The sequence below is a fragment of the Brachypodium distachyon genome, chromosome 3, assembly GCF_000005505.3.
Source record: "Brachypodium distachyon strain Bd21 chromosome 3, Brachypodium_distachyon_v3.0, whole genome shotgun sequence".
Classification (NCBI taxonomy): domain Eukaryota; kingdom Viridiplantae; phylum Streptophyta; class Magnoliopsida; order Poales; family Poaceae; genus Brachypodium; species Brachypodium distachyon.
In genome coordinates this window covers 20,311,573-20,339,567 of record NC_016133.3, presented here as the reverse complement: position 1 = coordinate 20,339,567, position 27,995 = coordinate 20,311,573, and the positions used below count along the sequence as shown (strand labels likewise).

General features: G+C 50.4%; 3 protein-coding genes and 1 pseudogene across 4 annotated transcripts; 1 reads left to right on the top strand and 3 right to left on the bottom strand.

The window, feature by feature from the left end:
- Positions 1–1,445: 1,445 nt before the first annotated feature.
- LOC100842145 lies at positions 1,446–10,679 on the bottom strand (annotated as a pseudogene).
- LOC112271528 lies at positions 4,075–20,494 on the top strand. 2 transcript variants are annotated; one of them, XR_002964614.1, is made up of 2 exons: positions 4,075–5,179; positions 19,401–19,904. XR_002964614.1 is itself a non-coding variant. In XM_024460771.1 (2 exons), the coding sequence occupies exons 1-2, from the start codon at positions 4,747–4,749 to the stop codon at positions 20,029–20,031; spliced, it is 459 nt and encodes a 152-aa protein (XP_024316539.1). In that variant the 5' UTR covers positions 4,570–4,746; the 3' UTR covers positions 20,032–20,494. The 2 variants fall into 2 exon arrangements, 1 of the variants encoding a protein (XP_024316539.1); XM_024460771.1 differs by lacking the exon at positions 19,401–19,904 and adding an exon at positions 20,006–20,494 and having other exon boundaries at positions 4,570–5,179.
- A 611-nt stretch (positions 20,495–21,105) lies between these two features.
- On the bottom strand, positions 21,106–23,595 carry LOC104583607. Its single transcript, XM_010236297.3, has 3 exons — positions 22,028–23,595; positions 21,732–21,937; positions 21,106–21,652 (listed from the first exon to the last, which is right to left on the bottom strand). The coding sequence occupies exons 1-3, from the start codon at positions 22,124–22,126 to the stop codon at positions 21,331–21,333; spliced, it is 627 nt and encodes a 208-aa protein (XP_010234599.1). The 5' UTR covers positions 22,127–23,595; the 3' UTR covers positions 21,106–21,330.
- Positions 23,596–25,735: 2,140 nt separating this feature from the next.
- On the bottom strand, positions 25,736–27,995 carry LOC112271896. Its single transcript, XM_024462117.1, has 2 exons — positions 27,640–27,995; positions 25,736–26,256 (listed from the first exon to the last, which is right to left on the bottom strand). The coding sequence occupies exons 1-2, from the start codon at positions 27,921–27,923 to the stop codon at positions 25,806–25,808; spliced, it is 735 nt and encodes a 244-aa protein (XP_024317885.1). The 5' UTR covers positions 27,924–27,995; the 3' UTR covers positions 25,736–25,805.

Below are 27,995 nucleotides of genomic sequence, written 5' to 3'. Positions count from 1 at the left end.
CGCGGCCTCCTTTTTGCAGCGAATCAATCCAACTCGTTCGAGGTGGGGAGATGCGGGAATGGAGAGTGCCGAGGTCGAGCTCTGGCGGCGGCGAGGGCCTCGGCTGCGAGGGCGGGGGACGAGCGCGGCGGGCCGGTCCGCGCCGGCGAGAGCGGGAGAGGAGCGCGGTGGGCCGGTCCGGGGCCGAGCTCAGGCGGCGGCGCGGTGAGGGGGCGGGTCCGGCGGCGTGGACGAGCTCAGGCGGCCGTGCGGCGGGCCGGTCCGGCGAGCTCCGACAGTGGCGCGGCGCGCTGGTTCGGCGAGCTCCGATGGCAACGCCGCGGGCTGGCCCGGCGATGGGGACGAGCTCAGGCGCCTGGGGGACGAGAGAGATAGAGAGGCAGAAGCGAGCGAGAGAGAGGAGCGCAGAGAGCAACCCGCGTTCCACCGGCCGGCTCACGCGGTGCGGCATCTGGGCCGAATATTCCCTTCGGGGTGGCTCCGCCCACGTGTGGATCTGAAACCAAACGCGAAAAAAAACGGTCCAGCCCGCGCGGGGTAGCCTGACTCACCGAACCAAACACACCCTTAGGTTGCCCACAAGTCTTCGTCATCAAAACACTCAATCGGAAATAGAAAGGTAAACATGCATGTCCAAAAGTACTATGCTACGGTGTACAGTCGGCCAGACACCCATATTTTTGTTTTTGCTCTGATGATTCCAGGGATATGAAACGAGAACATGCCATGACAATAGCTGGAAAAACAAATGTGAGTGAGAACTTAAAGTAAATTATGTTATCTGAATATCCTTGTTTACTGGTTGATAATGCTTTTTTCTCTATAGGGTTTCCACACAAGCAGCTTACTGGTATGCCATAAATTCATGAGTTTGCGATATATGTTTTTGAGTATAAGCTGATGATGTTCGTGTATATCAGCTGCACGACAGATCAATTTATGTTGGTTCTGGACCTCAACATAATCTGTTGCGTGATGTATGAAATAGGTATGCTCATATGCATTGGTGTTATGTATTTCAGCATTTCAGGCTCGGTGCATAATATTTTTCCAGTTCTCTTGCTGTAGTGATTATTTCTGAAAATTCCTTCGCAGCTCAGTAGGAAATGATACATTAACCAGAAGCCAAACAACCCCATAATGTTTAGTCTCATGCAGACTGCAGTCAGGGTTTACAGACTTGGATAAAAGCTAGAAACACTGGCTATGACTGAGAAATTAAGACTGTAACGAGGAATTTTAAGCTCCACTAAACAAGACAGTATGTACACAATGTGTTGTGGAAATTTGAGTAAAACGCAAGCGAATGTAAATTATTGATACAATGTGTGAGTTCATACAAGGTTCTTAGTCCACTGAAATGATATTTATTAGAATAGACCTGACAAGAGTCCTCCCATGCTTATCTTTTTCTCGAGAGCAAGGAGCTCATCTCCCTACCATGCTTATGCATCCCATAGTTCATCCAATGTAAGTGCACTATGATGTGTTGACTGTGAGCTGGAAGACTGATAATGGGCGAGTGTCTTGTAGACCTCCTCCATTGCTGGCCTCATTTGTGGGGAAGCTTTCAAGCAAGAAAATGCCACTCTGATGAGGAAAGTTATGCTTTTTTCTTCTGTTGTTGTTGGTGCTAAAGGTCATTGGTCGAGTATTTCATTGACAAGTGTATACTGCTCCCTTGATGAAGTAAGATGTTGCAGTAGATCTCCTGGATGCTTCCCATCACCACCTCCAGCACAAGCACACCAAAGCTGTACACATCACATTTCTCTGTTACAACTGATGTGTAGGATAATTCTGCACCAAAAAAGAATACAAGCATTAGAGGCCACCAGGAGCTATTCAACCATAAGTGTGATTGACTGAGGAGGCGAGGACATAAATGGTTATGATGTTAAAAGGACTGGTATAAATAGTTGTGGTGTCGGGCATGTATCTTTACCAGGGGCAATGTAGCCATATGTCCCTGCGAGTGCACTCCAATTTGATGAATCAGGCTTCAAAATCCTTGCCGTGCCAAAATCTGAGACATAGAAGGTTGTATCAAGTAAGATGTTGTTGCTTGTGATATCACGATGGATTATTGGTGGACTGCAGTCGTGGTGCAAATAAGATATTGCTTGAGCCACATCATTTACAAGAGTGGCTCTCTTGTGCCAACTCAATTCCTTGGCTAATTCCTCATTTTTAAAGGTCACGTGAAGGCTTCCCTGCTGAATGTAGTCATAGACAAGAAACTTGTACTGCGAATGTGAGCAGAACCCATATAGCTTGACAATGCTTCGTTGTCGGATCTCTGTTAGCACTTCAATTTCAGTCTGAAATCTTGTTTCATCAGTCACTTCATCAGTTGGGTGAAGCTTCTTGACAGCTACGAGTTGCCCATCTCGGAGGTGTGCTTTGTAGACCTTGCCATACCCCCCTTCTCCGATAACATAGTTGCCATCAAAATTTTCTGTTTCCCTGATCATATCCTCAAATGCTAGTTTTCCATCGAAATTCATACAGAGAATATGTGCCTTCCTTCGGTGGTCGCAATTTCTTGATCTTCTCTCTTCTTGTAAATGAATGTTACAATGCCAACTGTTGTAAGAAGAATGATAGAACTAACTGGAAGAACAGTATGATAGTATCAAACCGAGTTGCCTTCTTGTATGATGTTCCAAGGGGTTAAGTGACAAGGTGGTAAGCTTAGAAGATTACCACAAAGACCTTTATTATGGACAAACCAATGGACCGATGCATTTTGAAAAAGACGTCCTTCTGGTATTGGTCCCTCCAAACTGTTGTATGATACATCGAACACTGATAGGCTAATCATGCTTGCAAACGAGTCTGGAATGCTTCCCATAAACTGATTATGGGATAAATTCAGAATTTCCAGCATCTGCAACCTTTCAAGTTGTTCCGGTAAGGAACCATCGAGTTTGTTATTGCTAAGATCGAACATTGTCTGCAGGCTTGTCAATTTTCCAATTGCACCAGGTAAATTTCCACTCAAGTTGTTGTTGTTGATATTCAGGAATTGCAGTTTAGTGCAGCTGCCAAGCTCCTCCGGTATGGATCCATTCAATTTGTTTCTTGATATGTCAAGGTATGCTAAATTCCCCATTTTCCCAAGCTCAGCTGGTATAGGTCCAGATAAATGATTTGATGCCAAGCTCAGGTTATACAGCCATGTCATATTGCTAATTTCTTGTGGAATCTCACCAGTCAAAAGATTATTGTTGAGATTTAGTAACCCAATCTTGGACAGTTTAGACAGGCTGGGAGGTATTTTCCCTGTGATCATATTATTTGCTAGATTTAGAGACACCAGGCTGGGACATGCGCCCCAGTTTTGCGAGAGCTCCCCCGAGAGTCTGTTGGACATTAAACGTGCTATTTTAAGTTGTGGGTAAACCCCAAAATGTTGAGATACATCTCCTGTGAGCTGGGTTCCAGCAAGGAAAAGGTAGACCAAGCTTGTGCATGTCCTCAGGCTACTTGGAACAGGGCCACTGAACATGTTTCAAGCTACGCCCAGAACTTGTTACCCATACATACATTCGCAGGCAAAGGCCCAGAGAATGAATTATTGGACACCTCAAATCTGACCATGCCTTGGTTCCCTAATTCTCGAGGAAGATAACCGGAAAGCTGGTTGTTTTTCATGGTCAACTATTGGATGTTCTTGAAATGATGAAAAGTTGTTGGGATGGAGCCAGAAATCTGGTTATCAGCCAACCACAGAGATTGAAGATTCACAAGGTTACCAATCTCCAGAGGTATGGAATTGGTAATTTGATTTTGGAATAAACTTAATATTCCTAGCTGGGTAAGGTTTCCAAGGCTAGCGGGAATTGAACGAGAAATTTGGTTAGTGGATAAACCTAAATCCTGGAGATTCAATAGATTGCCAAGTTCTAGGGGGATTGAACCTGAAATTGTATTGTTATAGAGATAAAGCGTGGTTAGCATGGTTAGATTTGCTAAAGAGGCAGGGATTTCACCAGAAAGGTGATTGTTGTTGAGGTAAAGAATTTTCAAGTTGACAAGCTTCCCCAGTTCTGAAGGTATAGCACCTGACAGTTCGTTGCCATACAACCCGAGATAATCTAGTTTGGTCAAGTTTCCAAGAATTGACGGTATCTCACTGCTTGAGCTGTTGTTGCTTAAGGAAAGTTCCTGTAGCTGGACGAGTCTCCCTAATTCCTTTGGAACGGAGCGGGATAACATGTTTTGGTGGATGGCAAGATCGGTCAACATGGTTAGATTACCCAACGATGTAGGAATTGGGCCTGTGAGGTTATTAAATGTCAGCGTCAGTTCCCTGAGGATCTGTAGGTTTCCAATCTCAGATGGTATTTCACCGCTAAGCGAGTTGTTACTGAGGTCAAGGTAGGAGAGTATGGATAAAGAGTTGATGGTGGCTGGAATGGCACCATGGAGAATGTTGTGTCATGGGCCTTGCCTCTCCAACACCAGTGGGGGACGTCCAGCCCAACCCCATGAGGAGGCGAAGGCCCAAATCAAGAGTCATCGGTGACGACTGGGTCACGTGAGTGTGTTGCGTTGTATAAGTGTTGTTGCTCTCCGTAATATTTGCTTGTCGATTGACCAGACGAACGAACTGAACAAGGCGCCCTTGTGGTGGCGAACGCGAAATCGAATCCATCCCCTATCCCCCGATAATCCCTAGTTCCCCTAAGGCCCCTTACATCTGGTATCATATTCGCGATCCTGGCACCTGCTACTCAGGAGATGACGGCCTTGGAGACTCAGCGGCAGATGGCGGAGCTGCTAGCTGCCGTGCAGTCGCAATCCTCTCACCTTGCCAAGCTGGATCACATCAGTTCCAAGGTTGATTCGCTTGAGGAGCTGAAGCCCGTGTTGAAGGATTTCACTACTTGGAAGCCGCTCATGGATCAGGCGGTGACCGTGCTCCAAGCCGAATTGGGGGATCTGCGTTCCTCCATCGACATGCTGGTCGGCTCATCGTCAACACGGCCTCCCTCCACGCCAACAACGGTGGATCCGGACCCGCGCGGCCTTCACGGCCCTGTGCGTGGGTTGTCGATCCCCAATGCTCCTCCTAGAGCCGACGTCGGGCTCGGGCCTGATGGCCATCGCTCTGCATCTTCCTCACGGGGTCTGACGTTTGGGGATTCCTTCCCCACGTCGACTCTGGTCAACGGTACGATCGATACTCCTTCTTCCGTGGATCCCATTATCTCTGATTCGCGTGTTCCTTTTGCTGCATCGGGGTCTAATTCTCGTTTGGATTTTCCCCCCTTCGATGGCGAGAACCCGATCACGTGGCGTCTCAAGAGTGAAGCATATTTCCGAGCATGTGGCGTGCATCGGGACTTGTGGATCGATACTGCTGTGGTCTCCTTCTCAGGGGCTGCTGACCTCTGGTTTCAGTGGTCGCAAGCACATTTGCGAGCTCGGACTTGGGATCAATTTATGGAGGCCATTCAAGAGAAATTTGGGCGCCAGGAATTTCAACTGCATGTTCGTCAATTTTCTCGGCTTCGGCAAGTCGGCACCGTACTGGAGTACGCGGAGCAGTTCAATGCCGCGATGCATCGCTTGCGTGCGCATCATGCGTCTTGGGATCCTTTATATTTTGTGACGCAGTTTGTGGAGGGGTAAAGTGCCCCGATCAAGGTCGTTGTGATGCTCCATCGACTGCAGGATTTAGACACGGCGGTATCTCTGGCTGTGTTACAGGAAGAAGCTCTTGCTCTGAGTCGCGAAGAGTTGGATCGACCACCGGTTGGACCCCCAGTGCGCTCTGAGACGACGTTTGTTCCTCGTTCAAGCACTTGTCAGGCTTTTCCTTTACCACCACCTCCTTTGCCTTCTCGTGCAACTCCAATGCTGCCTCCGGCACTGCCAGATGATAAGCATGTGCCTTCCAGTGCTCGGCCGAGTGTGGGTACAGATGAAAAGTTGAGGTCTATGAAAGCGTATCGCTGAGCTGGTGGACTCTGTTTTGTGTGTGGAGAGAAATGGCAACCAGGGCATGTCTGTTCTGCGACAGTGCAGTTATATGTTGTTCAGGAGTTGCTTGATTTGCTTCAGTTGGAGGACAATTCAGTCGATTCGGAGCAATTGGATGGGAAATTGTGTGTGATATCCTTGGCTGCTATTAGTGGTTCTGTTAGTTCGCATACTGTTTGTCTGCTAGGCTTGATCCGACAGCAAGAAGTGTTGATGTTGGTGGATTCTGGGAGCTCGCATAGCTTCATTAGCTCCACGTTTGCTGCACAATGGTCTGACGCCCACCCAGTGTCCTTTCCTTTGAAAGTTCAGATTGCCAATGGGGGTGTCATGCCATGTACTCATCAGATCGCAGCTTGTCAGTGGTGGACAGAAGGGTGTGATTTCCAAACAACCTTCAAGCTGTTACCCCTTGGATGCTATGATGTAATTTTAGGAATGGACCGGCTAGAAGAGTACAATCCTCAGATTGATTGGGTTGCGAAAACTCTGCAGGTCGAGTACCACGGGACACCAATTCTGTTACATGGTGTCTGTCCGAATACGGCAAAGTGCCGTGCTATCTCTCTGCAGCAAATTCAAGCCCTGGATCATCGCCATGCGATTTGTCATGTGGTCCATTTATCTGACATTCGTGACCGAGCTGAACCAGTTTCTGTCCCTGCCGGGATCGAGCAGTTGGTGCATGAATTTGAGTATCTTTTTGATGAACCGCGTGGACTGCCACCCCACCAGGAATTCGATCACTCCATTCCCTTAATTCCCGGTGCAAAGCCTGTCAACATTCGTCCCTATCGCTATAATCCAGCTCAGAAAAACGAGATTGAGTGCCCAGTGTCAGATATGCTTGCTCAAGGGGTTATCCAGCCCAGTTCTAGCCCCTTCGCATCTCCTGTACTTTTGGTTTAGAAGAAGGACGGCGAGTGGCGGTTCTGTATTGATTACCGTCACTTGAATGCGATCACGATCAAGAATTGCTTTCCAATTCCAATCATTGATGAATTAATGGACGAATTGGCAGGGGCAGCTTGGTTTACGAGCTTGGATTTGCGAGCAAGGTACCACCAGATTAGGATGTCTCCGTGTGACGAGCATAAAACGGTGTTCCAAATGCATCAAGGGCATTGTGAGTTCAAGGTCATGTCCTATGGTCTCACAGGGGCAACAGCAACCTTCCAGCACGCGATGAACACTATACTCGCTCCCTTCTTGCGACGATTTGTTCTCGTCTTTATCGATGATATCCTCATTTACAGTCCATCCCTTGCAGCTCATGTGCAGCATGTTCGAGCGGTCTTTCAGTTACTCAGTGAATTTCAGTTGAAGCTCAAGCGCAAGAAGTGCTCCTTTGCACAACCTAAACTGAAGTATTTAGGTCACACGATCAGTGCCAATGGTGTGGCTACTGACGGCAAAAATCTGGAGGCCGTGCAACATTGGGAAAGGCCTATCTGTGCAAAAGAGGTCTGCGGATTCCTTGGGCTGGCTGGATATTATCGCAAGTTCGTTCGTAATTTTGGGGTGATCAGTCGTCCTTTGATCGATCTTTTGAAGAAAGGGACTGTATTTGTCTGGACATCATTACATGAGGAAGCTTTCGTGGCTTTCAAACAGGCCCTGCTAACTGCCCCTGTTCTGGCATTGCCGGACTTTGCAAAGACTTTTGTAGTTGAGACGGATGCCTCGGATAAAGGCATTGGCGCTGTGCTTATGCAATCTGGACACCCGTTGGCGTTCCTCAGCAAAGCTCTTGGTCCTCGATTGCAATGTTTGTCTACTTATGAGAAGGAATGCCTTGCAATTTTGCTGGCGATCGATAGATGGCGGCCATACTTGCAGACCTCTGAATTTGTGATTCGCACAGATCAGCGCAGTTTATCTCACCTTGATGATCAACGCCTGAGTACTCCATGGAAGCAGAAGGCTCTTACGAAATTGCTTGGGCTGTAGTATCGTATCGAATACAAAAAGGGCAGTGCCAATCAGGCGGCGGATGCCTTGTCTCGCCGTGTTCATTCCCCATCTAGTGACTTGTGCACGGTGTCCATTTGTGTTCCGGCGTGGGTTGAGGAGGTCAAATTGGGTTATTTCCAGGATCCAGAAGCTCAGCGGCTGGTCCGTGCTGTGGAATCAGCTCAAGTTTTGCCCCGTTTCTTCTCAATTACAGATGGCTTGATCAGATACAAGGGGCGGGTTTGGTTGGGCAATAATTATGTCATGCATCGGCAGATCTTGCAGAATTTTCATTCGGGTGCCATAGGTGGTCACTCTGGTTTTCGTGCAACTTATCACCGCATCCGGAAAATGTTTGCATGGCCAGGTATGAAAGCTGACATCAAATCCTTTGTGGCTTCTTGTTCTCTCTGCAAATAAGCAAAACCTGAGCGGGTGAAGACGCCAGGCTTGCTGCAACCTTTGGAAATTCCTCGGTCTGCCTGGGCCGTCGTCACTCTAGATTTTGTCAATGGTCTGCCACGCTCTTCTGGATTTGATTCCATGATGGTGGTCGTCGATAAATTGACCAAATACAGTCATTTTGTGCCTCTTGCCCATCCGTATACAGCCTTGCAGGTAGCCCAAGCATACATGCAGAATGTGTTTAAGCTGCATGGTTTGCCCGTGGCTTTGGTCTCTGATCGTGACCCCATTTTCACGAGTCGCGTCTGGCAGGAATTGTTCAAGCTCTCCAAAACTGAGTTATGAATGAGTTCCGCACATCATCCTCAAACCAATGGCCAGACGGAACGTGTGAATCAATGTATGGAGACGTATTTGCGCTGCTATGTTCATGCTTGTCCTTCTAAGTGGTCTTCCTGGCTGGCCTTGGCAGAGTTTTGGTATAATTCCTCATATCATTCTGCTCTTGTACTTCTCCTTTTGAGGCACTGTATGGTCACCGGCCCAATTCCACTGGCCTGTTGTTGGAGTCTGCGTCTTGTGTGCAGAATATTGCGGATTGGCTTCAAGACAAAGCTGTGATGACTCGCTTGCTGAGACAACACCTGAATCGCGCGCAGCAGCGAATGAAGTTTCAGGCGGACAAGAAACGATCTGACCGGCAGTTTGAACCTGGTGATTGGGTCTTCTTCAAGTTGCAGCCTTATGTGCAGACCTCGGTGGCAACACGAGCAAATCACAAGTTGGCATTCCGCTATTATGGGCCCTTTCAAGTTGAGAAACGTGTGGGTGAGATTCATACAAGCTCAAGCTTCCAGCCTCGGCCAAAATTCATCCGGTAATTCATGTCTCACTCCTTCGTTCTAGTTTACCACCTTCCCAGTGTGCTTTGCCAGACTTGCCTCCTATGGATGAGATCAGGGGTCGCTACACCATTCCGGAGAAACTGCTTCAGCGCCGCCGTGCGATGTGCAACGGCAAGGAGGTTGATCAAGTGCAAGTCCAGTGGTCTGGCATGCCTTCGTCGCATGCTACTTGGGAAAATGAACAGGAGTTACAGCTACGTTTCAAGAGAGCTGTAGTTTGGGGACAACCTGCTGTTGAAGAAGGGAGGGATGTCATGGGCCTTGCCTCTCCAACACCAGTGGGGGACGTCCAGCCCAAGCCCATGAGGAGGCGAAGGCCCAACTCAAGAGTCATCGATGACGACTAGGTCGCGTGAGTGTGTTGCGTTGTATAAGTGCTGTTGCTCTCTGTAATCTTTGCTTGTCGATTGACCAGACGAACGAACTGAACAAGGCGCACCTGTGGTGGCGAACGCGAAATCGAATCCATGCCCTATCCCCCGATAATCCCTAGTTCCCTAAGGCCCCTTACATGTTGTCACTGATGTCAACAAATCTGAGGAATGGAAGTGCCGAGAAGTTGAGCTTACCGAGCTGGCCATGTATGTCAGCATTTGGTAGGGAGATGTTGGTCACAACCCAGTGCATTCGACGACCACGGCGTATGGCACTACACGTGATGCCAGTCCAGTTGCATGGGCTGGTATTGTGTTGCCAGGAACTCATCTGCAGCGGTGAGCTTTGGAGAGTAGATTTCCAATGGAGCAGGGCCGCTTGCTGAGACTTGAGAGAGATGCCTCCATATTGTGCCGCGTGTAACTGAAAAAGGCAAGGAAGGCATGACACGAGCAACATGAGTAAGTGTTTTGACATTTGGTGTTGGGCAAGAAATTGATGAGAGGTGTCTGAAGTAACTTTGTGGGGAGTTGTGAGTTGTGACTACATGGGCAGGGCACTCTTCTACTTATAGAGCACAATGCAGGATGTTACACCCATTGTGCAAGAGTGTTGTAGACTTGTTGTGGAGGTCACGACTACCTATTTGGTCTTCTCCAGTGTCGTCATTTTTGCCTCTCATTTTCTCATGCCTGTGGAAAATTGATAAGGCAGAGATTACGACATTGAGAAGAAGAGATCAGAGAGGGAACAAAAGCAGATCGATGCTGCTTGTACCGAGGGAAGACTCATGGAACAGGAAATAAGAATGGTAGGTGGCCTCGGCGGTGCTGATCTCCGGGAAATGGGTTCTCCACCACGATGCTCTCCCCCTCCCCGGGCGATCAACCCTCCGCTTGCGCTAGGCCGTGCGCCGTTCGGCCCGACGGGCTGGACTCCGCGCCGGCATGTGGTGGCGGTGAGGGAGGAGGCATTCGACCGGGAGGTGCAGGCGGAGTTCGAGAGGGCGCAGATGGTGGAGGTGGGTCGGGGCGAGTTCGTGCGTCAGGATGCGGGGGAGATTGCTCCGATGGAGGTCGATCTAGCGGAGGGGCTCGACGATCCGCGAGTGACGACGACAATCGCGGGGGAGGGTTCGCGCAAGCGGGCGCTGCCATCTTCGTCGTCCTCGCTGGCGGATAACCGGGATTCAGGTACGCATTCCCCTCAGGAGTACCTCGATTTGGTGGGCGATCTCATGTGGGCAGGCTATTCGTGTTCGGAGGCGCGAGATTCGTTAGCTGATTGGTGGAAGCAGCGAGATGGCGGAGCGATTTCTTGCGGGATGGGGTCTGCGACGGCGAGTCGACAGGTTCAGTAGGTTAGTCGGGATTCCTCGTCGGAATTTCAAAACCTTGTGGTCGATTTGGTGGTGGCAGGGTACGAGATGGATGAGGCGAAGGCGCTTGTGTCGGGATGGCTGCGTGAGGAGGAGGTGGTTAGGGGCGAGACGATGTTGAGCTTGGAGGCATTCCCTCCACTCTCGTCGGAGACCGCTACAGCGCGAGTCGGTGGCTGGGATGGACGCGGGGAGCAGGGAGTGCTGGATGTTGAACGTGAGAAACGACGCAAGCTCATTGCGGAACACAACGAGATAGTGGTGACTTCTGGTAGTCTTGGGGGGGGGGGGAGTCGGTGAGGGGTTCGCAGCCGGCGGCGGCGGTGTCGCCGCCGCCGACCTCACAGATTTCGCAGGTGTCGTCCGAGTTCCTGGCTAGGATTGGTCGCCCATCGTTTGGTACTGCTGCGAATGGTCAAGGCTCATCAAGGGATGGGTTGCATCCACCGCAGCGGGACGGGGTACCGGCGGCGGTATCCTCGACGAGTTTGGCGGCGGCAGAACCCTCGCCTAGGTTGCCGGCGCTGGAGGAGAGTTTGGGTGCTCTCCAGATTTCTGGCCCACGTGTCAGATGGGTCAGCCGAGTGGAGGCCCAGGTGGTGGAGGTGTGGAAGATGGGCCGGGGGTTTCTAGAACTGTTGTTGGCCCAACTACGGTTGGTGGCCCAGTTCGGCTCGAGGCTGGCGGCGATTTAGGGTTGAGTGCGGGTTTCTGGTGGAAACCATAACTCATTCCTCTTTCTCCTTCTACGGTTTCTCGGGCGACTACGGAGGAGGTGAAGCGATTTGGAGCAGGCTGCAAGGTGATTGAGCTTCGGCAAGCGGGGCTTGACGAACGCTCATTCGCGGAGGTTGTGATGCAGCGTGACAAAGATGGCAGGCCGGCCAAGCGTCTGATGGAAAATCAGGGGGGAGGCGGTGGGTACCACGGTGTTGGTGGGAGCTCGTACTATCGCCACGAGGGGTATGACCACCGCATGAAGCGCCCTCATGAGGGCTTTTGCCAAGGCCCCTCTCATGGGGGGCGGGGGGTCCTCGTGCGGGAGGGGCTGGTGGCGCTGGTGGGCGGGGCAATCTCCAGGAGGGGGAGATGATGGTGAATCAAGCAGCACAGAATCTGAAGCATGAGGCCGAGCCGCGGGAGAAGCTGGAGAAGGCCAAGGAGCGCAAGAAGAATGTGTTGCTCCCCAAGATGAGGAGAAGAAGAAGCTTTTCTGCCATAAGTGTACTGGATATGGTCATAGCCAGAAGGACTGTGCCAATCCGGTGGTTTGCTACGAGTGCAAGAACCCGGGTTATCTGTTTGGATAGTGCCCGACGCGTCGCAGGCGGAGGCAGGGCCTTCATATCTGTGGGAGTGGAGCCGAGGGGACGATGTTCTTTGCTCTCAAGGTGGAGGTGCCCAAGAACTTCAAAGCGCCGCCGACGGCTGCGGGGATTATGACTATCCAAACTGGTTCTTGCTCGGCGGCTGCGATTGGGCGTGAACTCCAGATGCTGCTTGAGAAAACTTGGGATTGGCGTGTGAAGGAAATGTCTGTGGGCAAGTTCCTGGTTGAGTTTCCGGATGTCGCATCGCAGAACAGCCTGGTGAAATTTGCGAATGGTTTCTGCTTTGTTTCGGACACCTCGGTGCAGGCGAAGGTGACAGATTTTGATGGAGAATTTGAGAGCTTTGGGACGTTGAAAGAAGTGTGGGTGAAGCTGTTTGGTGTTCCTTCCTGGGCAAAGACTGAGGAAGCTGTTTGGGATTTGGCGTTTATCATTGCGGAGCCTGTGGAGATTGATCTCGATGTTGGAGATATGCCCTAGAGGCAATCATGTGATGATGTTATTTCCTATGTATTCATGAGATATTTGTCCTTGAACATCATCACTGATATGTATCAATAAATACGTGATTTGTTTGTGAAACTATGTATTCTATGATGTTGTTCTAATGGTCCCTGGTCATTGAGGTTATGCGGACACATAACCTAGACTAGCAATGTGAATCAGTGTGATGACTATGTTTCACAAGTCATAGGGCAAGGTGTTGCCGACTGATAGCATGGACTCGACAATGAGATTGTTGAGTCGGACAGACCCGCACTGAGACACAACGAGATGATTGTCATTTGTTAGTCTCAAGTACGATGTATATGCCAGTCCTAGACCTGAGGTCATCGTATGAGCTTGGGATGTGAATCGGCCTACTTAGGGGTTGCCAAACGCTACTCCGTAACTGGGTGGTTATAAAGGTAGCTTTCGGGTTTGCTGAGAAGCATGCTGCGAGTCATGGTTGATCAAGATGGGATTTGCCCCTCCTGTTCGGAGAGATATCTCTGGGCCCTCTCGAGTGATCAGATTCGGAAAGCATGGCCATGCGACTTGGGTTAAGTGTTAACCCGTTCGGGAATCTGTATCACAGGAACGAGAAGAGATTCGAGCTATCCACAAGGATGACACGCACTCGCCTTGAGCTCGACACACATATCGCGAGGCAAAAGGAATGTTGCATATGACACATTGTATGGTTCGTCAATATACCTTGTGGTTACTCGGGAGTTGGCACGTGCTGCTAGGCGCCGCTACCAACTATCGACTTGAGTCGGTGCCAGTGGACGAGCAAGGTGTTACTCGGGCCTGCAGTCCGAGCTCGTAGTCGTGGCCGACTGACCGCGAACCTGAAGGGTCACACGCTTAAGGGGTGGGAACCGAGTTGGATCGGATCCAACTCGTATCGGGCTTAGACTCCTAATGGGCCTCAAGTGTTGAGCCCACTAGGGACGTCTATATAAGTGGAGGAGACCAACCCGTCTAGGGTTAACTCCAGTTCAGACGCGAGTTAGACTCGGCCGTCGCACCTCCACGCCCAAAGCCTTGCGATCGGATCTAGCAGTCCGCCGCACGGAGTTCCTCCCTGTACGTGTGGATACCTCGGAGGCGCTGCACCTGCGGCGCTTGGACGAACTGTTCATGGGATCGGCGAGGAGGAGCAGGCTGTTCGACTACTCGGCATCGACGCGCTACATCGACTCTACTTCCGCTACGGGTCTGCGCGTCTAGTGGTAATCTCGTGATCCATTATCTACAGCATTGATCCGGGCGGAAGCGGTAGAAAATTTTATTTTGTGCTAGCGTAGCATACCGCGTTCCCCAACACTCGATTCTCTGCAAGGTGCGGCGCATGCTCCGGTGCGTGTGCGGGTGGCTAGCCCAACGACAGATGACATTGATGGCAAGAACGCTGTTTACCTCAATGGCAAGGGGTTTCGTATTTAGTGGGAAGTGGAACGTGAATCTGTGGCCTCAAACTCAGATCCGATGGATAAAGACAAGAAGAAGACAGAGGTTAAGGATACTCCTTCACTGAAAGAGAGTGAAGATACACAGCGACATTCCAAGGATGGGCAATCGAAAGAGAATGTTTCTCAGCAAAGTGGGTGTGGTAACAATTTAGAGGTGCCAAGGAATGCGGCGACTTTGGCTAGGGGTTTGGTGGCTCCTGAACGGCTGATCTTGACTGCACATACTGAAGAAAAGGAAAAACTGGCAGAGCAGGGTACTTCTGTGTCGCAAGAGCTTTCTTTCACGGCTCACAAGTATATTGGATACCCAAAGAAGGTGTCTATTTCTACTGATGAGACTTGGACAAAGGAGGAAGAGGAGTTGGACGAGGCACAATCGAAAACAGAGGTGAAGGGGCAGCTTTGCAAGAAACTGAAGACTGGGGATGATGAACAGCAAGTTACTGTGTTTGATACTCACAAGGTGGTGGGGGCTGATATACCGCTGGTGTCCAAACATGGGGAGCTTCCACCGACAGGCAAAGGATGGACTCAAGTGGCGAAAGGCAAAGCAAAGATGAAGTCACCAGTGAGGGCCACACGTCAGAGCCATCGCATACGGTGACGTGGTTATGACCACTTGGGTCCTCATCTTTGGCATACCCATTACGACCCAGGATGAAGCCCACTCGGGAGCCTACTGACTCCAGGAGTCCTGATGCGTAATCTTGCGACTCAAGATAAGGAAACTTAAACATAGTATATCTCCATGATGTAACCGACTTGGACTCTACCCGAGACCTGGCCTCCTGCATATATAAAGGACCAGGAGGGGTAGCCAAGGAAGGAAACTCTCACAACCCTCTCCCTCGAGACAGATCTCATCTGTCATACACGCCAGATCCGATCTGCGCACCATACCCTCTACGGCAACCTTGTAATCTCTCCATCAATACCAGATCAGACAAGCATGACGTAGAGGTATTACCTTCCGAGGGCCCTGAATCTGGGTAAAACTGTGTCCCCTGTGTCCTTGTTAGCCGACGGGATCGCCAACACACACGCATGTCGCTCTCCCTAAACACAAAGCCCCTCAACATGGGCATTGTCGAAGTCACCCCTTCGTCAGTCGGTCCTGGAACGCGCCGAGAGGAGGGCGAAACGCAAGGATGATATCTCAGGTACGCTAATATTTCACGGTGTTGCAATCTTCTTCCAATCTTGAGCTTTCTGAAGTTGCAGTTGACTGTGGGGTGGTTTTGGGGACTTCGGGGGAGGAGATTGATGAGTGTTTAGAGAGATTTAAAGCAAAAGAGAGGGCTGAAGCGCTACTGGCCGAGGCGCGTGAGAAAATTCAGTTCAAGGCGGCGGAAGCGGCGGCGAAGGAGAAGGTGGAGCAATCGATTCAGGAACAAAATGGTGAAGCCCCGGATTGAGGTGCAGGGGGTGCCCTCGGGGGAGCGAAGGACTTTGGAGGAGATGAAGGGGGGGGGGTTGTTAGAGGAGGCATGTGGCTGCTCTCCTCTGAAAGATTTTGAAGATTAGCTTGATCGTGTGCTGGAAGTAAAAACACCTCAGAAATCCAAAGGATCTTCGAAGAAGAACAAGGGTCCTTCCAAGAAGAAGAAGGGGGGAGGTTGCAAGGCGCGATTCCGATGAGTGTGCTCTTTTGGAATGTTAGAGGGCTGGGGACGGCAGGACCTAGAAGTCAGATTTTAGAAATTATTTGGCAACAAGGGGTGATTGTGTTCTGTCTGCAGGAGACTATAAAAGCAAAGTTTACTCACAGGGAGTTGGTGTCCCTTGGGGGATCACATTCCTATCATTGGGCCATCAAACCGGCAGTGGGACATTCGGGGGGGGGGGGGATTTTGATTGCTGCTAGGGACAATCAATTTGACTGTATTGGAGCTTCGCAGGGGGAGTTTTTTGTGAGTATGGTGGTGAGGAAAAAAATTTCTAAACAACAGTGGGAGGTGATAAATGTTTATGGTCCAGTGTTACATGAGAGGAAAGCGGAATTTTTGGCGGAAATCTCGGACCATGTAATGCAAAGCGATGCGCCCCTGGTTTTGGGGTGCGATTTTAACTTGATCAGGTTTAGTGGAGATAAGTCGAGGGGCTTATTACATAGGACGGCAATGGTGCAGTTCAATGCCGCCATCAATCTGATGCAGATCAGAGAGCTTCATCGAGTTGGGTGTAGGTTCACTTGGACTAATAAACAAGAACAGCCTACTATGAAAGTTTTGGATAGAGTTTTCATGAACAACAACTGGGACTCGCTGTTTCCTCGGGCGATTGTTGACACTTTGACAAGAGTGCGCTCGGATCATAATCCTATCGTGGTCAACTTGGGCGAACAGGTGCAGGACAAAGTTTTTCAGTTTCGGATGGAGCCGAGCTGGTTCTTGGAGGTTGACTTCAAAGACATGGTGATTAGTAGGTGGCCCGTCATAGGGGAGGACAATGCTGCTGATTTTTGGCACTGGCAACAGGCTGTCATTCGCAAGTTTATGAAGGGTTGGGGGAACAATCTTAGAGGGGAGACGTGGTGTAAGAAACAGGGGCTGCTGATCACGTTGAGTGACATGGATAAATTCGCTGAGGCTAATCCGGGGGGTGCCTTTGACTGGCGAGCAAGATATTTAGTTGAGGATCAGCTGGTTAAAATCTATGCGGCGGAGGAGCTGTACTGGCAACGCAGAGGTGCGTCTCAGTGGTTATTGCAAGGCGACAACAACACGAGCTACTTCCATAAGGTTGCTAATGGTCGCAAAAGGAAAACTGTGATCATCTCGTTGGAAGGACATGAGGGCCTCATCACGGAAAATGAGGAGCTTAAGGCGCACATCACGATGTACTACAAGCAGCTTTTTGGCCGTGAACCTGACACGTCGGTTCATTTGGCGTCGGATATTTGGAGTGAGGCCCAGCGTGTCTGCATAGAAGAGAATCTGAATCTGTGTAAACCATTCTCCTTGGAGGAGATTGAGCGGGCGGTCAAGAAGACTAAGACCAACACGGCGCCTGGTCTGGACGGCTTCCCGGTACAATATTACAAGGAATTTTGGCCGCAGGTGAAGGATTTAGTGAAGGAGTTGATGGATGAGCTTTATCATGGCAGATTGAACCTGGGGCGTCTTAACTATGGAGTAATCACGCTCATTCCAAAATTTCAGGATGCCAATGTTATCCGGCAATATCGGCCTATTTGTTTGCTCAATGTAATTTTCAAGATTATCACAAAGGTGCGCACTTTGAGGCTGACTCCAGTGGCTGCTAGGATCATTAGTAAAGTTCAAACAACATTTATCCCGGCAGGCACATTCTCGAAGGAGTAGTGGTACTTCATGAGATTTTACATGATCTGGATAGAAGTAAGGCACAAGGGACTGTGCTGAAACTAGACTTTGAGAAGGCGTACGACAAAGTGCGGTGGCCGTTCTTGGTAGAGGTGCTGAGTCGGAAGGGCTTTTGTCAACAGTGGATTGATTGGGTAAGAGCGGCGGTGGAATCAGGCAAAGTTTGTATTAATTTGAATGGAGAATTGGGAGAGTACTTCCGGACCTTTAAAGGTTTGCGGCAGGGGGATCCGCTGTCGCCACTTCTATTCAATTTGGTGGGGGATGCGCTGAGGGGGGGGGGGGGATATCACACTTGCAGTATGCGGATGACACGGTGCTCTTCATTCATAATGATTTGTAGTCGATCCGCATGGTGAAGTTCTTGCTGTATTGCTATGAGGAGATGTCAGGTCTGAAAATCAATTACCAGAAAAGTGAGGTGTTTGTGCTTGGAGTGGAGGAGGGGGAACAGGCGCAGATAGCGAGATGGTTGAATTGTTAGGTCGGCAATTTCCCATTGAAATATCTAGGCATCCCTTTGTCCCCTAAAAAGATTTTGTTAGATGGCTTCCAGGGTGTGGTTGATAAAGTGGAGAAGAGGCTGGAGGGTTGGCAGAGTGGCAGCCTTTCTGTTGGCGGGAGGAAGGTGTTGATTGATTCGTGTTTGGACAACCTTCCAACCTATATCATGGGGTTTATCGTCTCTATGAAGGTATTCACTATAAAATGGACATGATTAGAGCGCGGTTCTTTTGGGAAAGGGATCAGTGCACAAAGAAAATATCATATGGTGCGGTGGGAGCTTCTTTGCCGGCCTAAGGAGTTTGGTGGTCTGGGCTTTGTGGAAAGCAGGACCAGGAACATCACCTTGCTCACTAAAGTGGATTATGAAGTTGGAATGGGGGGATAATGACCTAAGTTGTACACTGCTACGGAACAAGTATATGGGAGAGAATGGTTTTTTCCAATCCAGTATTGCTTTGTCTTCTCAATTCTGGAAAGGGCTGCATGCAGTAAAACAATGGTTTTCGGTGGGCAGCGCCTATAATCTTCATAATGGCAAAAGCATTCAGTTTTGGCGTGACGTTTGGCTCGGTCAGGTGCCACTGAATGTTCGTTTCCCAAGGTTGTTCTGCTGTAATGAACAGCAACAAGCTTTGATGTGTGAGGTTCTCCTGGAGGATGGGCCTTGCCTTTCGTTCAAACGCTCCTTTGGGGAGGCGGAGTCCGAGGAATGGCAAGAGTTACTCCAGGTGCTCTCATCAGTCCGTTTAGTGGCGGGAAGGGATGAGGCTCGTTGGGAGCTAACTCCCAAAAAGATCTTTTCTACTAGCTCGATGTATCGAGCTATGATGAATAGTGGGATTGTGGATTTACGGATGATAGACCTATGGAAGTCTCATATCCCGTTGAAGCAGAAAATTTTCGCTTGGATGTGTGTGAAGGGACGTATCCAGGTGACGGATGAGCTACTTCACAAAGGTTGGCAAGGGGAGGAAGGTTGTCAGTTGTGTGAGTTGTGTGGGCTACCGGAGACTGCACAACACTTGACTTTCACTTGTCCAATAGCTTTCTACTGCGGGAGCTTTATTAGGGATTGCTTGGGCTGGGGTAGGACGCCGACTTCCTGTGCAAAAAAATTCGAGTTGGTTATGCCGCAGGAGGGGAGAGTTGCGAATCATAAGTTCTGGTCGTTGTTTGCTGCAGTGGCGTGGGCGCTTTGGCTTACAAGAAACGATATGGTTTTCAATCAAAAAGTTTGCCGTTCTGCTTTGCAGGTGGTCTTCAAGGCCGTGGCGCTGCTGGGGCAATGGAAGTCCCTGCTTCCGGATAAGAGAAAGGTGGCGACTGTTGCAGTCATTGATAAGCTCATGGAGGAGGCGATTAAGGAGGCGCAAGGCGTGGGATGATGCTGTGCTGTGTCTGTAATTGTGGTTGCTAGGGAGTGCCTTGACTGTTTACTTTTGCTCAGACGGTGCTGTGTTTTGGCGGTATTTGCTGAATGTTGTAAGCTGGTAACACCAGCATAAGACTTCTGGCTTTCTAATAAAGCTGGGCTGAAAAGCCTCTTTTCCAAAAAAAAGAAGAAGAGATCAAATAGGCAACGCACAGTTGTCACACTAAGTGCGAGGGCACTGCGCAGTTGTCACAGAGGTCAGACAGTAAGAGCCTCTGCTAACGCATTTACCGTCTAATAGACTTGACTTAACTTTGCAGATTTGCAGTAGAGTTTTTGTTTGATGGTATCATCTGTGATTGCTCTGAAGGAATTTCTTTTTCACCTGAACACATAAAATGTAACTATTTCAATTAGAATCGGGAAGCAGCTTGTCTTAACTTATTCTATACTGTAGTACCAATGTTTTTCTTTTACGTATTTCAGATACATATAACAAAAGATTTAGCTGAAGCACTTGTGACTGGCGATGCAGCTGTGAATTGTGGAACATTGCCATGCTAGAATTGTACTGATGCTAAAAGTAAACTGTGTGGAATTTTGGTTAATACCGATACTGGACTGCAAGTCTTGTTGGAAGTCAAGTCTCGGGAGAAAAAAATATGAGGTGGTGACTAAGTGATGTGGAATTCAATGTCTGTCCAAGCAAGCAACATCTTGGTCACACTGACTGAAGGAAAATTCCAAGCTCAAGTGTGTTGATCTGGAAAAATGCTACTGCTAGCACTTTCTGTACGTCAGTCCATGTGCACGTTGATTGCCTTATAACATCCAAAAAATTCCAGGTATGCCCTGTAATTTCTGAGTAATTGGAACTGTGCAAATTAGTGCTATTGAGCTATTGCTTTGATTTACTTTGATAACTCAAAGATGTGCATAGATGTGTATGCTTTTGTTTCTTTTGTTCGTTATAAATCGGGTCTAATACTTCACGTTATCTGTCGCCTATACTGGCCTCCTAGCTTTTTAGGCCGACACAAAACACTCCTCTTCGCAAGACGATACTTCTTATGCTGGCTATCTTGAACAATAATTGTACGTACACTTTACACTTTAGTATCACACGAGGAAGATCGAAGAAAAGGAGTATGGACATTTTTTTTTTGAGCGAATAAAGGAGCATGTACATGACCATACTTGTGATGACCGAGTTAATAAGAACCAGACCTGTGGAAGTTGGGCTGTACAAGTAATCAATATGGTTACACGTGCGGAAGTTGGGTAATGGACTAATGGTTAACAAGGCCAGGTTTTGGGAGGACATTTGGTATGGGCATTGTTCCCTGGCTACTTTATTTTGGAATCTTCATCAGATTAATCATCATTGTGTTACCATCGGATGGGGCACAGGGGTTGTTCCTAGAGAAGCATACTAACTGGGTTGGCGGTACCAGCACAGCTGCACAGGGGTTGTTCCTATAATGTGTTTGATCCTGCCTCTAATCTGTCTCATCACACATGCGACCAGGCTAACTAATCCCCGCTGGCCACACTACTAGTCCACGGCCGGTGCCTCCAAGAATGGATTTTAAAGCAAAGGACGGGGCATAGCAATATGGCATGCTCTGTTTTCCTTATTTCTTTCTCACAAATCTCGCAGTTACAATCAATCCGGCCGTATTCATGTGTATATAAAGACATCAGAACAAAAAATAAGAAGACTAGAACTACTATCACGGTGAGTCGACACTTTCCTTCCAAGTTCCAACATTCATGGCTTGATGTGCAGTTTCATACACGTGTGTACCAAATTACCAATTGGCACCCGTTGGATATCCGCCCTGTGGCTGGAAGTAGGGTTCCCGCGGCTGCCCCATGGCGATCCCCCCCAGCTGCACCGTCGGCATCTCGGGCGGCCCCGACGCCGCCCCGAGCAGGAAGTAGGAGCCGATCCCGAACGCCACGACGACGAACGACAGCGCCGACGCGGTGGCGAAGATCCCGCCCTGCAGCACGTAGCACTCCCCCTCTCCCGAGTTGGCCTTGGACGGCGCCTCCGCCGGCTTCCGGTGCCTCGCCGTGTTCCACATCGCGCCGGAGAAGAACAGCCACACCGCGATGAACATCAGAATCCTAGATTCGTAATCACGCGTGCATCCGTAAGTATATAAGTACCCATGAAAGTGAAACAGAGTTAAAGGGGCGGGAGTACCATGAGACGACGGCCATGGCGATGGCGAAGACGCGCTTGGTCTGTTGCGGGATCTTGCGCGTCTCCGGGCGGCAGCAGCCGCAGCAGGCGGTGGCGGAGGAGAGGAGGACCTGGGCCACAAGGAGGAACAGGGCGCCCGCCAGGCCGCAGCCCACCGCCGGCGTGCTCCGGTACACGCAGCTCGCCCCGTCGTACCCACCAAACGACTGCAGCACGCATGAATCATGCTCTGTTACTGTTAGAGAGAAGCAGGGGACAACTACCAGAACGTATATCCAGTAGTATGTGTGCGTTACCTGGGACTTGGTGGCCTCGCCGACGAAGCCTAGGATGACGGCGACGAGGCCGAGGAGGCTCGCCGTCCCGCAGATGATCACCGCCGCCTTCTTCTCCATGGCCGGCCGAGGACAGTACACAACCCCTCGTTCGAGCAGACAGATGTGTGGTGAACAGCTGCTGGCAGCTTCTAGCGTCAGTGGAATTCGGGTGATTCGTTCTAGGAAGCTAGTTAAGATTGTCTCCTCTTGACTTGTATTCTAAGCTAGTTTGGGCGGCGCCGAAGTTGCGTACAAAGATATGGGCGGCCTTTACTAGGCGCGTGTTGGGTTGAACTAAAACAAGGCCGCTGATAGAGTACATTTATCAAAGGGAAAAGTTCAGTTACTCTCGAGAGCACTGAGCTGACTCCCGGGAGCACGTTCCACCGGTAATCTAATGGATACGTTGTTACGCAAAACACCACTTGTATAATTTTTTTGCAATATTCACCACATATTGCTCTAATGAGTTGCAGATAGGTTTTAATAGCGTGTTAGGCGAGCTAACCACATTTTGACCTAGCGTGTCAGTGCCAAGGTGGACTGTTTCGGTCTGAGCCAACCGATTAAAATGAAATCATGCCCGATTCGGTGGAGGCAGAACCGACCCCACCCGATTTACCATATTTTAGAACCTAATCAGACGTGATTTTCTTTTAACCAGTTGGCTCCAAACCTGACCCGGTCCACAGTGGCAAAGGGCCCGATACATGTTGGCATTGACATGCAGGACCCACAGGTTAGAAACGTGATTAACTTGTCTAATACGCAATTAGGACCTATCTGCAACTCATTAGACCAATATGTGGTGTAATCTGCAAAAATTTCATAAAAGTGATGTTTTGCGCAACAATGTTCCTAATAGGTGGTGGAACTTGCAATTTCCTCGCACTGCGCCTCCGTCTACCACGCTTCAAAGAAAAAATCGCTCGCGAAAAGCACGTGGCGTGCCGCCGCTACCAGATAGGAGCCGCCGCTGCACTTAGTTTTGAAAACCGGACCGACCGGCGGTCCGACCAGAAAAAACCGAAACCGAAGCCCTGTGCGGTCTGTTAAGCGCACCGGACCGGACGGGCCACCGGACCGGGAAAAACCGGGTGAACCGGCGGTTTTGTCGAAAACCTTGAACCGGCCGGTTTGGCCCAAACCGCCCGGTTCAAGTGCCATTCCAAGATGGCACGCCTCCTCGCCGCACTCCGCCAGGCCGCCGCTCGATTTCGGGGCCGCCGGCCGCCGGTGCCGTTCCCTTCAAGCCTTGCCCGCTTCCTGGCCGCCGCTCGATTCCGCGGCCGCCCGCCGCCGGCGCCGCTCCCTTTCCCACCTCGCCCGCCTCCTGGCCGCGCTCCACCGTGCCTCCGCGGTCGCCCGCAGCCGGCGCCGCTCCCTTCCGTCCTCGGAGGCTGGGAAAGAACGGGAACGGGCCCGTCTGGCCGTCTGGTACGAGCGCAGGCTGCAGGCACACGACGATGGAGTTGAGGAATCGGGAGAGACGACGTGCTGCTGGTATCGTGGGAAAAGAACGAGTCCGTCTCTCGTCTGGTAGCCCTAGCCAGCTTTGGCCTTGGGCCTCTTGGCCAGGCCTTCAACTTAAGCCTTTTTATTTCTAGCTAGCTTTGAGGCTTTAAAGACAGAGTGGGCTGGCCGGCCTGGCCCGATTTTGGCCCATGTTTATTGCAGCAGTTACGAATTATAATATATTATTTTGAATTAAAAAACCAGACCGGTTCAACCGGTGAACGGTTCGACCGGAAAAACCAGAACCAAGAGCCTCGCCGGTTCGATCACCGGTCCGGTTTTCAAAACTAGGCCGCTGCATGGTTGGGGGGGGAGAGAAAGAGAGGGCGGCGACCCTGCTGCCATATGGCCAGAGGCATGGGGGAGACAGAAAGATGCAGGTGGGAGACAGCGCAGGGTCACAATGGGGACTTGGGGGCGCCTAGAGTCAGTGGTCGGCGCGGGGAGAGAAAGAAGGAAGGGCCGCTTGGAGACAGAAGAAGCCTGCTGAACGGACAGATCTAGCTAGCGAAACGTGCGGCTTCGATAAGAGGAGCAACACGCTCGGTAGTAGAAAATCCGTCTTCTTTATCATATTTGCTTTATGAATCACGCTCCACTTCTTTTTGAGCTTCTCCCACTACTAAATCCTTATGCACCGAATGGCAAATTCACTGTTTGCAGTGCTTACAAGCTGGCCTTGATGTGTGCCCAAGAGGAGGCCCCTACTAGCTCCAGCTCGTCCCCCTTCGGCAATCGCAGCTTGTGGGACTTGATCTGGAAGGCTAAGGTTCCCCCGACAGTCCGCACCTTTACTTGGAAATTGGCCACTGACTCTCCCGCCGTGCAGCAAAATAGAAGCCACCGTTTTAAGAAGGAACTCCCTACGTGCACGATCTGCGGCGAAGAGGATGAAGATGGATTCCACGCGGTCATGATGTGCCCAAAGGCAAAAGCCCTGAGACATGAACTCCGAAATAGATGGAATCTGCCCATGGAGAGCAAGCTTAATAAAACGGGCAAGGACTGGCTCCTTGTTCTGCTGGATCAATGCCGAAATGATGAAAAGGAGAATCTCATGCTCCTGTGGTGGCGGGCTTGGGACCTCCGCAATGATTTGATCTTCGATAAAGGTGAGAAATCTGTCAGTGCCTCTGTCCATTTCCTGATGGCCTTGAAAGAAAATTTGAGAGCTGATACACAGTCCCTCAATCCTTGGGGGAAATCGGTCGCCTGGAGAAAAATCAACCAACCCAGCAGCTTGTCCGTCCAGCTTCCTGCCTGGGATCCGCCTGGCCCAGGGAAGATTAAAATCAGCACTGATGCCAGTTTTTTACCGACAGAAAAGGTTGGCGCTTGGGTTTTTTTTGCTGTCGATGAACACCGAAACATCATCTTTGCTGCATGGGGCTTCATTGACAGTGTAAGCTGTGCTGCTGAGGCTGAGGCCATTGCCTGCAAGGAAGGTCTTCGCCTTGGCCACGCTAAGCTAAACCAGCCGTTCATTTTGGAGTCTGACAGCGCTGCAGTCATCTCCTCTCTCGCCCAAGGCGGCAAGGAAAGATCCTCATGGTTTGGCGCCATTGAAGAAGCTAAAATCCTGCTACAGGCCCATGGATGTAGCGCCAAGAAAGTTGACCGTCTCTGTAATACTAGTGCCCGTCTTTTGGCGCAACGGGGCCGTCAAACCCGTCGGGGCGGCATCATGTTTGGAAATGCCCCTGAAGATGTATTAGAAAGTTTTAGTGTTACTTGTAATCTGACTGACGTGGGTGATTAATATATGTTGGTCGTGTTTTGTTTTAAAAAAAAATCCTTATGCACCGTCTCGACATGCTAGAACGGAATCCGCAACCATGGATCGGATACAACTTGTTAAACCACGCCAAGGGTGCATCTCGACCAATCTATGAAGCAAACATGAATACAAAATGGGACGCAATAATTGTTCGAGGTTTACCTTGTGTCGGGCTCTAACTATAAGGATGTTGTTCCTGATATTTTTGTAAGGACCGTAGTACTTTTGAACAAAACCGGTCTGACAGTTCGAAGCCGCCGGCACGTGCGTTCTGTGGAAAGAGTGGTTTTGAATTATTATATTCTTTTCTAATGCTTGTACTTATGCAATTTAGAGACCAAGAGAAATGAAATCTCTATTATCCAAAAACATACAAGAACAAAACTGAGTGCTAATGTAAAAAAAAAATCATAGGGTAACATGAAAATTAACCGCGCGAACAAAGACAACATCCATAAACTAGTTTCAAACTTGGTTTGCGGGGTCAGCATTGGCTTTGTTGGTTAACACGGTTGGCGTGGGAGAAGTGATTTGATCTGACGATGCAGGAGGTGCCGACGGAGGAGGGTCACCGCTGGCAGCTGCATTCTGCTCCGTAGATGAAGCGGCCGTGGTTTCTGCTGCATTCTGCTCCGTAGATGAAGCGGCCGTGGTTTCAGCTGCATTCTGGTTCACGGGATTCCCCATGGCAATCCCGGACTCCTGACCGAGTGGCTTCGTAGATGAAGCGGCCGTGGTCGCCTGCAACAGGATGTATGAGACGACCTGAAACACCACAGTGATGATGAACAAGATCGTTGCCGCCACGAACGGTCCAGTGCCGTCTGAGACACATTTGCCACCAGTTGATACATCTGTGGACGTGCTCAAAATGGCGGCAACCATGAACAGTATCACCGCTATGATCGCAAGGAACCTGAAAATTATATATGTATGTCGATGTCACAATTATACATAGTTTAAAATTTCAGTAACAAAAAAACTAAAGTCCCTACAAAAAATCAGGGATTATTCAAATGATATTTCATTGAATTTGGATTTTTTTTAACAAATTTATATTATTTTAAATCTAGGCTAAATATTCGATGTCAGAACAGTACTTCTTGTACCCACCAAGCTTTCATCAAAATTTTGACCCTGGTTTTGAAGTGTACATGTCATAGCATAGGTTGCACACGTTATGACACATTAAAGACAGATTTTCACGTAACTAATACTCCGTCTGCCCTCAATGGAGTATTAGAGAAGGGCAATCTTGACTTTTCACATTTTCATACATTAGTAAAAAATAAATTAGAGTTTCTCTCCTCCCTAATTGAATAGAGCGCCGCCCCCTGCTCCCTCGTCACAGATTGCCGCCGTCCTCCACTCTCATCACAGCGCGCCGCCGTTCTGCTCCCTCTCTCCGGCGACCGCTCGTCGTCGCTGGCCTCCTGCCTGGACGAGGTTAACGGATGCCTGATCTGGGCACTGGGGAGTGGGGCTACCTCGCGAACGACTCACCTTCGTGCTGCGCGCGGTGTGCCTCGCTGCCGGGTTTGTGTCCTTGGTGACGCTCTTCAGGCTCAACCATAGGTCACCATTCTGGATGTTTCTATTCTGCGCGGCGCTCCTGGTCGCCTACGACTATCTCGACATCGTCTGCGCGGCGGTGCCTCCAGCGTCGGTCGGGAGACAAAGGCGCAGCGGGGTGCGTGTGACGGCAGGAAGACGCAGTGGGCTCTCTACGCGGCTACGACGTGGGCGTTGAGCGGTCACACCGGCGATGTGCACCTCGCGACGATGTGGTCTCCCGTGATTGTGGTGGTGTGTGTGGTGGGGGGGGGGGGGGGGCGGGGCGTCTGCCGTTGCATTGGCGGTTTGGTAGTGTCTGCAGTGGACGAGCTGATAGGTGGAGACGACACGGGAGAAGGCGCGGTGGCCGCGGAGTACCCCAGCCCACCGTCGCCACCAGGCCCGGCGAGGCCGCCGCGACGACCCTCGTGCGAACGATCTACGACCGGCGAGGTCGCTCGTTCCACCACCATGCGCCTGCGTGTCCGGCGGACTCGACGGCTCCGCTGCTTTGCTGCCTCCGCCGCCATCGAGGAGGGGACGCCTGCAATCGGGGCCACGGGGATCGGCGGGATACATTTTTACCCCTGTCTGCGGAATACTCCGTCTCGTTTCCACCTGATACTCCACACGCCCAAATTAGAGTATCAGGGAGTTAATGGATGGCTCAAATTAATCTTAGGGTAGTGTACAATAGCCCACATTAAAACCATGGGTCAGCTAGCGAGAGCCATATCATAGTTACCATGAGAAAGTTGACAAGACGATGGCGACGATGCGTTTGGCCTCGCTGGGAATAGACCATGTCCGGCAGCAGCCGCAGCACCCCGTGGCGGCGCTGGCGACGATCTGCGTTGCAAGCGCGAGCAGCGACGCCACAACGCCGCAGCCCACCCCCGGCGTGGCCCCGTCCTCGGACTCACACGCTCGGCCGCTGGAGGCCGCGCCAGCGATGCCCAGAATCACCGTGATGAGGCCCAGGACGCCCACAACCACGGTTGCCACCACCATGCCTTTCTTCATCTCCATCCGTAAATTTACTGGAGTAGCTCGACTTTGATCTCGATCGAATTCTCGAGATCGATTTCCCCTATACTTGGT

Coding starts and splice junctions, on each gene's coding strand:
- LOC112271528 (XM_024460771.1), top strand. CDS start 4,747: ATGACGGCCTTGGAGACTCAGCGGCAGATGGCGGAGCTGCTAGCTGCC. Junction 5,180..20,005: donor CACGTCGACTCTGGTCAACG/GTACGATCGATA, acceptor TACGTATTTCAG/ATACATATAACAAAAGATTT.
- LOC104583607 (XM_010236297.3), bottom strand. CDS start 22,126: ATGGAGAAGAAGGCGGCGGTGATCATCTGCGGGACGGCGAGCCTCCTC. Junction 21,938..22,027: donor GCGAGGCCACCAAGTCCCAG/GTAACGCACACA, acceptor TGCGTGCTGCAG/TCGTTTGGTGGGTACGACGG. Junction 21,653..21,731: donor GCCATGGCCGTCGTCTCATG/GTACTCCCGCCC, acceptor TTACGAATCTAG/GATTCTGATGTTCATCGCGG.
- LOC112271896 (XM_024462117.1), bottom strand. CDS start 27,923: ATGGAGATGAAGAAAGGCATGGTGGTGGCAACCGTGGTTGTGGGCGTC. Junction 26,257..27,639: donor GTCTTGTCAACTTTCTCATG/GTAACTATGATA, acceptor TATAATTTTCAG/GTTCCTTGCGATCATAGCGG.